General features: G+C 36.4%; 1 protein-coding gene across 3 annotated transcripts in view; it reads left to right on the top strand.

Moving 5' to 3' along the window:
• Positions 1 to 13,868, top strand: part of NEDD4 (NEDD4 E3 ubiquitin protein ligase) — a 50,540-nt gene that overhangs the window by 34,642 nt on the left and 2,030 nt on the right. For all 3 annotated transcript variants that reach the window (XM_085070699.1, XM_085070698.1, XM_085070697.1), the window contains 16 exons: positions 1,760 to 1,825; positions 2,415 to 2,534; positions 2,972 to 3,178; positions 3,961 to 4,038; positions 4,300 to 4,354; positions 4,444 to 4,502; positions 5,348 to 5,413; positions 6,687 to 6,916; positions 7,477 to 7,598; positions 7,697 to 7,767; positions 8,784 to 8,879; positions 9,894 to 9,967; positions 10,116 to 10,176; positions 10,755 to 10,814; positions 10,914 to 11,021; positions 11,624 to 11,720. In XM_085070699.1, coding sequence (XP_084926825.1) covers positions 1,760 to 1,825; positions 2,415 to 2,534; positions 2,972 to 3,178; positions 3,961 to 4,038; positions 4,300 to 4,354; positions 4,444 to 4,502; positions 5,348 to 5,413; positions 6,687 to 6,916; positions 7,477 to 7,598; positions 7,697 to 7,767; positions 8,784 to 8,879; positions 9,894 to 9,967; positions 10,116 to 10,176; positions 10,755 to 10,814; positions 10,914 to 11,021; positions 11,624 to 11,720 — 1,570 coding nt within the window. The remainder of the gene's footprint in view (positions 1 to 1,759; positions 1,826 to 2,414; positions 2,535 to 2,971; positions 3,179 to 3,960; positions 4,039 to 4,299; positions 4,355 to 4,443; positions 4,503 to 5,347; positions 5,414 to 6,686; positions 6,917 to 7,476; positions 7,599 to 7,696; positions 7,768 to 8,783; positions 8,880 to 9,893; positions 9,968 to 10,115; positions 10,177 to 10,754; positions 10,815 to 10,913; positions 11,022 to 11,623; positions 11,721 to 13,868) is intronic.

Raw genomic sequence — 13,868 nt, 5'->3', positions numbered from 1 at the left:
AATGTAGAAACATCTACAATATTTTGCACAAAAGTGCTACTATTAATAGAATTAGATCCATAAATGCTTCATTTAAGAATTATATTTTTAATTTCATCTCGAATGCAGAGACTTGAGGAATAGCCTTTTTACTGTAGAATCCCATCTAAGCAAGCATTTTCTTCCTCTATACTTTGCTTTTATGGATTTCTGCCTGAGGTAAAAACATACTTGCATGAACTATTTTTTAGTCTGAAAATCTACCTCTTAGTCCAGTGTCATAGAGTGCTGAAAATTACAAATGAAAAAAGCTGTCTGTATCCTGAAAACTTATTTCTAAGGGAGTTTGGCTATGTGAGTTACTTTTTCCACTAGAACAGATTTTAAGATAGACCATTTTACATTGTGAATATTGGGATAAGGTTTGATGATTGGGCTGCTTCCATCGCAGTGAAAACGGGAGCTTGCTCACCCACAGCTCCACAGCCCTTGTGTCAGTTGTGAAACTTGCCTGACCTCTTGGGTGAGTCTGTTCAGTTTGCTAACCCAGCAGAAAACTATTTTCTTTTCCCCAACTCTTTTTTTGCAGTTTTAGCAAGATGAAACAGCATACTAGGTCATCTAACAAATGCTACAGTGGCAAAGGGAAGCAGCAGGAATATGTAGCCAGGGTGAAACTTTTCTTTTTGGTGGTAGCAAGCAATTAAATAAGCTCAGCTGTCGTGTGAAACTCGAGCTCCACAAACAGTCTTGTAACCTGATATGTGATGTGAGAAATCCACTGTCCATTGAGGAAAGCCTATAGAGGTGACCCAGGCCATGTAGTCTGTTAGATTTTGGTATTGAAAAAATCAATACCAAATTAGTTTTTGTGGTGTTAGGAATGCCCTTCCAAATATAAATTTGGAATTGACAATGTTTATCCAAGTTTGTACAAATGTATCATTAGTGTTGCTGGAAACAGTCAAGTGAGAATAGCAAGACTTGACTTGATCTCTATTCAGCATCTGATAGCAAGAAAACTGTTATTTCAGCTTGCTTGGGTGGCCTGAGCAAAGAAAGAGGCAGATGTTCAAATGATTTGCAAGAGTCAGCTAGAATGACAGTCTTCCTTCACCTCCATTACATCCCACCTCACCACCAAACAAAAAAATTCTAACTTCATCATGCTTTTTCTTTGAAGTGCTCTAAAAGTATGTGGATAGGGAAAAATCCTTCAAATAGTCATGGAAATTCTGGAGCAAAATGAGATACAGTTGCTTAATTGGAGCAAATAAGATCTAGATGTGGCTTTAGGCAGGAAGGTGGACACTTTTGCAAAGTCCAGGGATTGAATTGCTCATCTCAGACTCTCATATCTTTTCATTATTGACTTAATCTACTCTCTGAAAAGTTGTGTTAGCGCTGATGTATCACAGACTTTACTGACAAGATAACACAGTAAGTTCTATACTTCTACAGTAACTATAATTGTAAAATTCTAATGTCACTATTTGTAATTAACTCTAATGTTTTACATGCCAAAACAGCTATTGCTTGGGTTTTCTGAACTTTCACAAGCCTCTGTCATTCTGTCTTAAAATTATAATAGACACTGTGAACTTAACGTTTCTAGCAGTATTAAAACAAGAGTTTCAAAAATATATTAAATCATGTTGCAAAACAAATGCAACACTTTGCTCAGGAAACTGTAATAGCTGGAAGTGCAATAACCACTGTTTGCTGCCATCCTTCAAGCTGCAGTACTAGCTAATGTGTCATTCCTCTCCACTCCTTCAAGAACCGTTCCAGCAGAAGAGATAGTCTGCAAACATACAGACTTGAAGAGCAGCCTGCACATCCAGTGGTAAGTCATTTTTCAAAAAACACAGGCTTTTAGCTGTGTTAGGTGCTGACATTTCAAGTGAGATTTGGCCTTCCTTGTCCAGCAGCTGTCCTGACAAAATGGCAATTATGGGTCTAGTTCAGCTGTAAAGCTTTCATGTTTCAGCTTTGTTTAGCATTAGCTTGATGCATAGCCTGCAGAAGGAAGTAGTCTTGCCCTGATGATAGTAATTTTTCAAATTGTTTGCCTTATAATTGTTTACTTCTAATTAAAAGCTATGCCACATTCCATTATGTTATCATGGTGACACTGCAAACTATGAACTCATAGCCAGAAGTACTAGGCTGGATCAGCCATGCCTAAAGCAGGTCTATAAATAAATCCTTTAACATAAGGAGTTTGAATGTTGTATAAATGAACAAATAAAAATCTGTTACTTCATACGATTCAGTAAGGACTTAAATACTTTTTGTCTGTTTTATCCAGTTCATAAAAATCATGAACCTTCTGGATTATAGTTCTGTTGTTTTAATTTGACAGAGGAAAACCTTTTCACAGTAAGTTTCATCGTTTCCTTAATTGTTTTTCATCTGTTTTCGCTAATATTTAGTTACTGCCTACTTCATCTGGATTACCCCCAGGCTGGGAAGAACGACAGGATGAGAAAGGAAGGTCATATTATATAGACCACAATTCTAGAACCACTACCTGGATAAAACCAGTTGTACAGGTACTCTCTGTCTTCAACCTAGTGATGTTTGTATTCACTGAACCTTTTAAACATCTCGAGTAATAGAAGTGAAGTTGGCTTTGAAATAGAACATGCAAAAGGCATAAACTGGTCAAGTATCGTGTAAAATACCTGAGAGATTGCATAGAGAGTGGAAACAGTAATATTTATGGCAAGTCACTCTACTGTGAATGTACCAAGGAAGCCTTCTTGAGAGTGATAGCTGACTGAAAAGGCTGGAAGACTTCTTTAAACCTTCAACACAATCAGTGGTTGTTAGTCCATGTTGTTGATATTAGACTAAACAAATGTATGTACTGTCAGACACTTGCTTTATGAATCTGCTTTCATGAGTCAAAGATGTAGGTTAATAGAAAAAATATATTGCTTTACAGGACTTTGAGTTGATAGAATTTTTTTTTGGTCATTTACCATAGATTGCTGTGGAAACAAGTCAGGTGTCAGCTGCACAAAGTACTTCTGTAGGAAGACAGCCACAAGCAACATCAAGTGATTCATCACAACAGTCTTCTCAGCAGCAGCCTGAAATGGAGCAAGGATGTCTCCCTAAAGGCTGGGAAGTCCGACATGCACCCAATGGGAGACCATTCTTTATTGACCACAACACCAAAACCACAACATGGGTAATGGAAAACTGCTCTCATGAGCTAAAATTCTTGTTCCTCTCGAGTTCAAACTTTGCTGCTTTCAGCAAGCTTCTGTATGTTTCCTTAGTGCCAAGGTAGCTGTGTCTGTGTGTTCAGGAGCATGGTCAGAGCATGGTGCTAATAAAGCCAAGGTGGGGAGTTCAATCCCTATATGGGCCATGCACTCAAGAGTTGGACTCCATGATCCTTATGGATCCCTTCCAGCCCAGAATATTCTGTGTGAGTCTGAGTGATATGTAATAAAAATGCCAAGTAATAGTACATGTCATGAGTAGAAGATGATCAGTTTTGCTAACTGTGTTAGTACTTGAAAGTTTAGCTTAGAAGGAAGAAAACAGGAATCTGCTTTGCAGATGTAAAGCACCTCCTGAATGGCATTGTGGAGCTGCGATAGCTTATAGAAGCTGTTAACAGAAATGAATTCTGTAAACATACCTTCAACAGGAAATCCGTTACCCTGAATTTACCACAGGGCACAACACAGATTTTTGTGAATACTTAGCAAAGTGGACCAGGTGCAACTGACTACTGTAAGGATGAGGGAGCTGTGCAGCTGCAGTTCCACAGAGTGGCACTGCACACCACTCGGCAGTGCTATTAATGGGCTTTAGCATCTCAAGAGTAAGTCAGTGTTATTGCCAGGTGAAAGGGAAAGGAAAATGCATATTCTTTACAAAACCATTAATAAAGACAAAAAAAAGAAAAGCAAAACAAGACAACAAAAGGATTTTAACATGCTGCTTGTTTTCTTTTCAAAGGAAGATCCAAGACTGAAAATTTCTGCTCATCCAAGGAGAAAGACTTCCCTAGATCCAGTAGACCTGGGCCCATTACCAGTAAGTAAACCATTCTGTACTTGCTTTGCAGATTAAATAATTTAACTATTTAAATTAGCACTGTTGAAATCTGCACATCAAAAAATGCAACCTGCTTTTTTCCTACAAAAAATACTCTGTTTTCAATTCCAGTGCTGACGGTAGGTGGAGGGGGAATGCCCACAGCTGCAGATCATGTTGACTTCTATGCAAATACTATGATCAGAAACTTAGAATAAAAATTTAATAAAAATTTGTAATGAAAATGTTGTCTTTTTACAGCCAGGGTGGGAAGAGAGAACTCACACAGATGGAAGAATATTCTTCATAAACCATAGTATGTACAATGTAGTATTCTTCCCTACTCATAATTTTATTTGTGAACATTATTTAAATTAATGGTACTAATTAAGAAATGTCTTACAGATACAAAGAGAACACAATGGGAGGATCCTCGACTGCAGAATGTGGCAATAACTGGACCAGTAAGCTTTCCTAATGTAGATTTTTGTATTTTTCAGAAATACTTTTAATGGAATCCAAACAAACTCCTGTCATCTATCAGTCAGTCTAGAAAGTGAAATTTCCAAGGTTTTTGAACAAAGCGTTTTTATTTCTTTTTAAAGATTGTTTAGAAGGCTTTCTGGGGAAACTATTTTTAAATGCAAAAGAGGAAAAGCAGTTCCCATGGTAGTAAGAAAATTTCCTTTTAGACTGGGGGGAGGGCTTTGAAGTGGGTGAGAAAGTTTATGTATTTTCTATCCACACTAGCTCAATTAATGAAGTAAACTTGAGAAAAAAAGAAGAAAAAAAGAAATCACTTAAAAAGGAATGAAATTAATTTTCAACTGAAAAATAATTATCTAGCCTTGATACTTAATCTGAAGTGCAAAATTACCAGAACTAATTGCAAAGATGGTCTGCATTATAATTATAGATGGGTTTTAGTGTTCAGCTGATATCTGTGTTTATTAATAGCCTGCGTGTGTAAACAACCTCTCTGTCCATGGAAAATAGAGGTGTTTGTAGCCAGGTCTCTCATGATACAGCAGGGAAAGACTACGTGTTATGTACGTCACCAAAGGCATTTTGGTCACTTTGATCTGGGCCACTCGGGGCTCTCAGGCAGTTACATCAGCTAATGGTGAGCTACAGGATAAATTCTGTGCATCTGATCTGAACAGAGAAGTGCTTTTCATCCCAGGTGTTTATAAATTGGAAGTCTCCCCTGCCACTCAGTAAAACACGTATTCCTGTTATCTCAGAATTTAAATGGGCTGTCTGTGTTCCACAAGATACACTAGACTTTTTTCTTTTTTTGCCCCCCAAGGCTGTGCCTTACTCCAGGGACTACAAGCGGAAGTATGAATTCTTCAGAAAGAAATTGAAGAAACAGGTTAGTCATCAGTAGGAATCCAGCAGAAGGTTATGAAACTTAGGCACCTAAACAAGGAAAGGCTTAGGTTACAGTGAAGGTAAATTTACTGTCTGATCACAAATAGATTTGTGAAGCACCAACTTGGTAACAATTAGCATTTAATCTAACAGCAAGGTTTGTGACTTTATGCACTGATGAGACTGCAGGCAATCTAATTGAAAAATAGAAATTCTCAAAGGTTAAAAGTCATGAACCTGACAGTAAGACTGGCAACAGAAAAGTTTGGAAATCACTGATCGAGCATAGAATAGTTTTTGAAACTCAGAATATGCAAAGTTCTCAGCATAGATTTTAGTCTGTTTATATAGAAATCTCTACTGTCATCATGATCAGGCTGGATGACTGCAATAAATTGTTATAGCCTTAAAATCTGAAGTTTATGAATCTCGTTTCCAAAGTCTAGTTTGAAGTGGCAGTGCCAGGTGTATTTATAACATCTAGCATAAAAGACTGTAAATAGCATCTGGACAGCCAGATAACAATGAGTCTCTGCACAAGTGCAGTCAAATTTTGCATCCTTGGGAGTTATTTTACATAGGTAATAACAGCCTTTGAGTTTAGATCCATGCTTCACCTTTTACCTGCCAAGTCTCCCTATGCATTTTGAGCTGACATGTAAATTGCACACAATTATATATGCACCTCAGTTTTTTTGTTCCTAATCGAGCAAGATTGGCATTCATTCAAATGTCAATATCTTAATCTGAGAATTGATAGAGAGCTCTGCCACAATATAATTGTGGTAATTTAAGAATTAAATACGACTGTCAATTTTGTCTTAAGTAAGAAAATGGAACATCTAGGCTCATAGTTAGAATATTGAACTAGAAAGTGAAATAAGTCAGGTAAAATGGTTCCAGATAATTTTATGTGTCAACTGTGAACTGTTTTTCAAGTGTGTAATATGATGAATGTTCAGTGTCAGAAGAGACTCCATGTCTTGCTGTATGCAGAGCAACTGCCCATGTGCTGTTACTAGTAAGAACTTACTTTAACGGTATTTTCTTAGCATGAAACAGAAGTTAGTTTTTGAAAATTCTGAAATTCTCTTTGCTAATTGAATTTTAGGTAAATGAGCCTCTTTTCAATCATATTCTGTTCTGTTTCCAAGTTATATAAGGAATGGGTTTCTGTGCCCTCTATGTCTGTGTACAGAATTTGCATACTCTGCAAAACTAAAAGATGCTGGTATTTGTTTTATTGTTCTGTGTTTTCATATTCTCTTTTTTAGAGTGATATTCCAAATAGGTTTGAAATGAAAATTCATCGCACAACAATTCTTGAAGATTCTTATAGAAGAATTATAGCTGTAAAGAGAGCAGATTTCCTTAAAGCAAGACTTTGGATTGAATTTGATGGTGAAAAAGGTTTAGACTATGGAGGAGTGGCCAGGGAATGGTTCTTCCTTCTCTCTAAAGAAATGTTTAATCCTTATTATGGATTGTTTGAATATTCAGCTACGTAAGTAATACCAGTCTGGAAGACATGAAAACTTTAAAAAAAGCAGATCAATTGTATTTCTCACACCTTCTTTAAAAATGGGATTCTTGCTCCCCCCCGCCCCATGGTGTGGGAGGGCTTAGCTGATAATAACTGCAATAGTCTGCACCTGGTTGTTTGACAGAAGTGTAATGTGGAGACTGTACTTGTATTTTTACTTTTTTTTTTTAAGACATTAGCCATGTCATTTTTGCATGGACAAGCATGTGCTTGCAACCATCTCCTGCTTACAGAAGAGGCAGTATTTAACCACAAATGCAGAGAATATTAGTCTGGCTACTTTAAAATTTCTGGGAGTTAATCCCTTCTCTTTGGTATATCTCTAACTTACAAAGGTAGCTCATGGTTGTTTCTGAAATGCTAACAGACTTGTATTGAGTGTTGTTCAATATTAGATATCATCATGAAAAGCAATAACTGATTTAACTAGTGATGTCTTTCAGATCTTCAAATGTGAGCCTGTTCCAGTAGTACAACATTTTGTTTTTCTTTTTCTTCCCTGCTTCCTCCTTCAACTTCAGAGATAACTATACTCTGCAGATCAATCCAAACTCTGGACTTTGCAATGAAGATCATCTCTCTTATTTCAAGTTTATAGGTCGTGTAGCTGGAATGGCTGTTTACCATGGCAAACTTTTGGATGGTTAGTATCTATCTTATGTAATGTGATATTCAGATTAATATTGTGCCTGTTTTGTATTCTAAGTTATATCTGTTCAATTTATTTCTTCTTCTTTAAAGCCTTTTTTATTCGTCCTTTTTACAAGATGATGCTTCAGAAGCCAATAACACTACATGATATGGAATCTGTGGTATGTAATTTGCTTTATCATTTAGATCAATTTCACGTTAATTTATATTTTTTATCTCTCTATATATATCTTTAGTGATATTTTGAAGGTTGAAAATGCTTTATTCAAAGTTAATTTAGGCTACATCTTTTATAAGTCTGTAAGTTGTATAGGAATTAAAACTTCCAATGAAAATCAAAGACCTAGACTCAGGTTTAAGTCAGTTAAGCTGTATTGGAAACTTGAACCTAAACTTTCTATGATGTTTTCTTAACATGTTTTGGGCACTGAGGTTGTTAAAATTAAATATGAATACCTTTAGGATTCCTATCTTAGCCTGTTTTTGAAATTAGTTTGTGTATTTGATTATTAAAATTAATAATTTCAGGGACAGAAAATATTTGAGTGATATAATGTAATATTTTTAGAGGCAAGCATGTCCCTTAGCCTTTTCTTGTTTGCTTGGTTCTCTGATAATGGCTTTTATCTAGAGTACTATAGGCAAAATGATTTTTATTCTATCTTTTTAATCTGTTACTGGTTTTGCTGCCCTTTAAGATTGTAGAATATAGTTCCTGTCTGTTTCTGAGTGATAGATTTGTACATGTACACTGCTGGTGGGGTCTCATGAGAGCTGAGCCACAGAATCACCTCCCTCAGCCTTCTGGTCACACTGCTTTGGATGTAGCCCAGGATGTGGTTGGCTTTATCTTAGTTTTCATTTCTTAAGGTTCTTGGTAGTAATGCCTGACAAAAAAAGAAGATAAATATAGGATGAGAGACGAGAAAAGAGTCTAAAATATATTACTTCAGATAATGTTATACCATCTTACCACCATTTGCTATGTGAGACATTTACATAGATTGCTGAACCTTTGGGTTTCAAAGGTCTTCAGAGCTTTGTACAGCTGCAATGTCTCTGTATCCAGTACAGGATTACCGTAGGTAGCAGTGTTCACTGGGCTGTCATGGAACCTTTTGCAGTTTATAAACTAAACACTCTATTTTGTTTTTACTATTTTGTTATTCTTTTTCAGGATAGTGAATACTACAATTCTCTGAGATGGATTCTTGAAAATGATCCAACAGAACTGGACCTCAGATTCATAGTTGATGAAGAACTTTTTGGTCAGGTTAGTATATTTATGTAAAATAGAATAGACAAAATATGAAAGAAAATATTTGATCTGTGAAATTAGGTGATTTTATCTGTATAATGTTAAGAAAACCCCTTTGCTCACTCAGCTGCTTTTCACTCATGCAGTGCTTTTACCCTGACTGTGATAAAGGACTAGGAAATAAGCAGAGCTTTAAAAAATTGCTTGTGCTTTTTGTTAAATATTACTTGCATTGAAATGGAGTGTTGCTGTGAAGGCAACCAAGACTAAGATATTCATAGTCCCATTACTTGATCTGGAGTAGAGGCTGGGTTTATGTGATTGGCTGGAAAAGATGAGCTCTTTTGGAAACTTACTGGAATCACTGGGAGATAACATGTTTTTCTTTTCTTTTAAGATGTACTAGAAACCTGTAGAATGAATAAGTTTCTTACTGTGTACAAAGCTATTTAACTCATGTAGAAATACCACAGGTCTTGAATAAAACTTCCAAAGTACAGGTGCCAACTAGATCTAAGTAGGATAATAACCTTTGTGGTCTTGTGTAATGACAGTGATCCTAAGAAAAAGCAATGAAAATGTACATCCATGATAACTGAAAATGAGATACTTGTCTCCTGAGGTTCTAGCAGTATAAGCCACTTTGTAAGAGATGCACAATGATTCACCTACTGGGATCACTGCTGAAATGGTTTCTGAAATTGTTTTTCCTTGAGATTTGGAGGCTGGGTCATGGAATATGCAGTTAGTGAAGTCAGCATTACTCTGAACTTGTGTGCAGTCTTGGATGGTGTGTTATAGCAGGTCAGAAAAAATGGAGGTTTCCCATTGCAGTCTAGCACCCCTCAATAATACTTTTTTTTTTTAATGTACCACATTCTATTTATTAGGTGACCTGTGTGACTGGATGTATTTCTTATAGATTTCAAATTCTGCAGTCTTCAAGAGTTGCATGAATTACTTGATATTAACATATGAATTCTGTTACTTACTCCCCTTGTTATGACCTGTTCTGTGCATTGCATTTAGACTCATCAACATGAACTGAAAAGTGGTGGATCAGAAATAGTTGTCACCAACAAGAACAAGAGAGACTACATTCAGTGAGTAGTGGCTGCTGTGTGCAATGTATCTCACTGGGTTGCCCCTCTAGTACAGGGGCTCTGTGTTAGCTTTATGTACCAAATTAAGCTGTTCCTTTGTATATAAGTCACTTTTATTTTAAATGTGGTTTTGTTTGGTTTTTTGCAGTCTTGTAATTCAGTGGAGATTCGTGAGCAGAGTACAGAAACAAATGACAGCCTTTAAAGAGGTATAATTTTAATTACAAAATAAGTTCTTCTAAGAGTGTGTTGCATCTGATACTAAGGTTTTTTTGGATATCCTGAAGACCCACAGATAATTTTGTAAAAGATGTAAAAAAAAGCAGTGATACTGTTTGTAGTGTCAGCTTTGAATTATTTCAGAGTTAAAAATATTTTGGTATGTTTTTACTGAGGTGTTTAGTTCATATTGAAAAATTTGTGCATTTCTCAATCCTGACTGACAGCTTTAGCTGTAGAGCAAACTATTTATTGACCTTTGCAGAAATTAAACTTAATTAAATTATATTAGTTTGATTCAAACCAGGTAATTTACCCTTATTTTTATACATTGTATTACATATACAATATGTGTACTTCCATACTCATCACTCAGTGTTGCACAATAAAGATGTGAGAAGTCAGTTAAAAGTACTGTAACAAAACTGGGGACTACTGGTGTCCAAACATCTGTATTTGATATATTGTTTTGGCTCTGTTTACCAAAGCCTCTAAATATCCTTCTCCATGGCTAAAAATGCTTAAATAATGCTGACTTGATTTTTACAAACTTCCCTCATCTTTTTAGGGCTTCTTTGAACTAATACCACAGGATCTGATTAAAATATTTGATGAAAATGAGCTAGAGGTAAGTGTATAATGGAAAAGAAGACAAATTATATTGAAATTTAAGTTTTTACTGACTTAAACTTTGATGTTGTTTGTTTGGGTTTTTTTATCTGTGTAGTTATTAATGTGTGGATTGGGAGATGTGGACGTGGCTGATTGGAAACTACATACAAAATACAAAAATGGCTACAACATAAACCATCAAGTAATACAGTGGTTCTGGAAGGTATTGTGAAATTCTAATGTTTTCTTATTGAAAATGTGTTCAAAAGCTGCTGCCTTTCTGCTATACTGTTTTATAGTGTGATTTATTAAAAGGTTAGGTAAATATTATTTGACCATTAAAATTCTTGAGAAAGTAAGGAAACTAAAGATGAGATGCATGGTAAGAATGCAAACGTAATACTGATGCTTGCTTTTTCAAAAAGAATCCATGTCTGACTGGGGTTAAAAATATTTGTGTAGGTTTTCCTGGCATGGTTACACTAAAGAGGTGTTAAACTCTTCTGTTTAATAAATTACAGGAATTTGGCTTCTAGTTCATAACATCAAGAAACTTCAAAGAAAGTAGGGGCCCAGATCTTCAAGGGAAGCATTTTAACAGTCTGCTAAGCCAGTAACCATACTCTTGTTACTGTGCCATTAAAAAATTGTTGACTTCATAGCTTTAAGCAATAAACAGAGAAGTAGACTGTGTATGTCACTAAAAAAATGCATATGTATATCAAAGATGATGATTTAGAGGTAGATACTATGTTGAATAAGTCTACTAGCTTAAAACCTTAATTTAAAAAATAAATCTTTAATTGTAATCATTATTATACCTAGGCAGTCTTAATGATGGACTCTGAAAAGAGAATAAGATTACTTCAGTTTGTTACTGGCACATCACGTGTTCCCATGAATGGGTTTGCTGAGCTGTATGGTGAGTACTTAAGATTATCTTCACAATTAAATAACAAAGAACCTGATACCAACATTGTCCTGATGTTTGACTCCAGACATTGGCAAATTATTTTCCAAATTCAGTTTTAAGAATTAGTATGTACTTGCCATTATAAGAAACAAAGTTAGAGAAGAGTCACATATATCACACATTTCCCATGTGTTAGAAATACTTTGTTTTATTTCTGGGTTTGGAAGTTTTTGAATTTATAGGACTTCTCAAATGAATGTGGATTTTTAAAGTTCTCAAGAGCTGCAAAAATCCCTGTTTAACACATGATTGAGCTTAAAGAAAATTCTCAGTTATCCAAGATCTGATTACAAAGACATGCTGGCATCAGCAGTTAACTTCAGTGCCCCAACTGCTTTTATCTGCTCACAAGCCACAGTTGTACAGATGCAATTGTTTGTAAGGATATACTCCAAAGGGGACCACTGAAATGACACGACTTAAACATAATGCCAGAAAAAAAGTAGTGAACCTACAACGCTGAGACTGAAACAAGCAGATGACAGCGGGGAGCAAATTTCAATAGCAAAGCCAGAAAAGCCACTGCAGGCAGAGCACAGGCTAGCAGATAGAGCAGCCCACTGAGGGTGAGGATGCTTGGCTTAGGGGAAGTCTGTTCTCAGCTGCCATCAGCTGTTGTGTTTTCTGCTAGACTACTTTATTAAGGTTAAAAGTGCTTGAGATGCTGTGCAGTTGACTGAATAGCCTAACTTGCTGCTTTGATTAAACATTTCCTTTTCTATAAACAAGACATTAATTTGTTTATAAAACAAAAGGATTGTGAACAAAACCACCCATCATGTGTTCCCTTTTCTCCATGTCTTCATTTTCATCATAAATAATTGGTTTATTTTCTGTTCCATCAGTAAATGAATTGTGAGTTCCAGTGTGAGGGACAGTGGCCTCAGCAGGCTTGAGCTATGTCTGCTGCTGCACCTGAACCTTGGCACTGTCGGTGTTAGGGCACATGCTCATTGCAGGGGAACCCAGTCAGAATTCTGCTGCCTCAGGAGTTCTGTTTTCTTTGTCTAAAAACACTGCTGGAGATGGAACTAAGAAGTCATACAGGGAAAGAAACTGCTGAAGTTCTTGACTTCTTTCTGGCCCGAGATCAGAGTATCCTTAGGCAGTCTTCTGTAGTTGTAGTCACTCACTCGTTAATGAAAAGTTCAACTAGCAGTTGTCTTGCACAGTGCTTTGTTTGTTTCTCTTACAGTTATTTCTGTGGCCAGCATGCCATCCTTACTAAACCCCAGTAACACTTATATTTCCTGTACCTTGTACTGGAAGAACTGTAGGTGGATTTTCAGTGTTCTGTGCTGGTCCTGGGTGCTTTGCTGCTGCCTGGCTGTTCCTTCCCAGCAGCCCTGGAGCTTCCTAGCGGAGATCTCCCTCTCGTGGCACAGACAGGCATTTCTGCTCCTCAAACCAGAGCAAACCCACCCACGCTGGACAACTAGGACACTGAACAGACATTCTCTGACAAGATAGTGGATTCTTTTTCTTTCTTTTTTTAAACTCCATGGTCTTCTCCAGACATACACAAAGGCTTAAGGAAACCATCACCAAATGCCCTTTTGCATCTACTTGGTGAGAGTTGAGGAGTCCAAGGAACTTTGAGATATGAGATACTGTAGGACAGTTGCTGAAGGGACAGAGGGAGCTGGGGCTGCCCTTGCTAGCAAAAAAATTGTTCTCTCAGGTACATAAGAACATCTAGGGAGTACACACGATTACAATGTTTCAGAAGTTCTCACACTGCTTTGTGTTGCACAGGTAAAGGTGGACATTGAATACTTTCTGCCAGGTTGTATAACTTGGCACATGGTGATAAACATGTAGAAGTTTTTACATGCAAAAGTTATCACGGTATAAAATTGTCTTGTCCATAAAATTTTCAGTGCCAGCTACTCTGTGTATGCATTTAGATCTTAGGCTTCTGAGCTTAAGGTGTAAAAGTCTCTTGAAATTAGGCATAGCTAGAAATAGTTAAAATACAAGTGAATTGGGATTATTGACCATTATGGAATATAGTTTGTATTTTATTCATATAGATAGCTCCTTCTAATGTCAGAACTGGATTACAAAACCCCCAAATATGTCATAATTTGAATTTCT

This window comes from Lichenostomus cassidix, chromosome 10 (assembly GCF_008360975.1).
Source record: "Lichenostomus cassidix isolate B80296 chromosome 10, HeHo_3.0, whole genome shotgun sequence".
Classification (NCBI taxonomy): Eukaryota; Metazoa; Chordata; class Aves; order Passeriformes; family Meliphagidae; genus Lichenostomus; species Lichenostomus cassidix.
The sequence above is the reverse complement of the archived record's forward strand: the minus strand, read 5'-3'. Positions and strand labels throughout refer to the sequence as shown.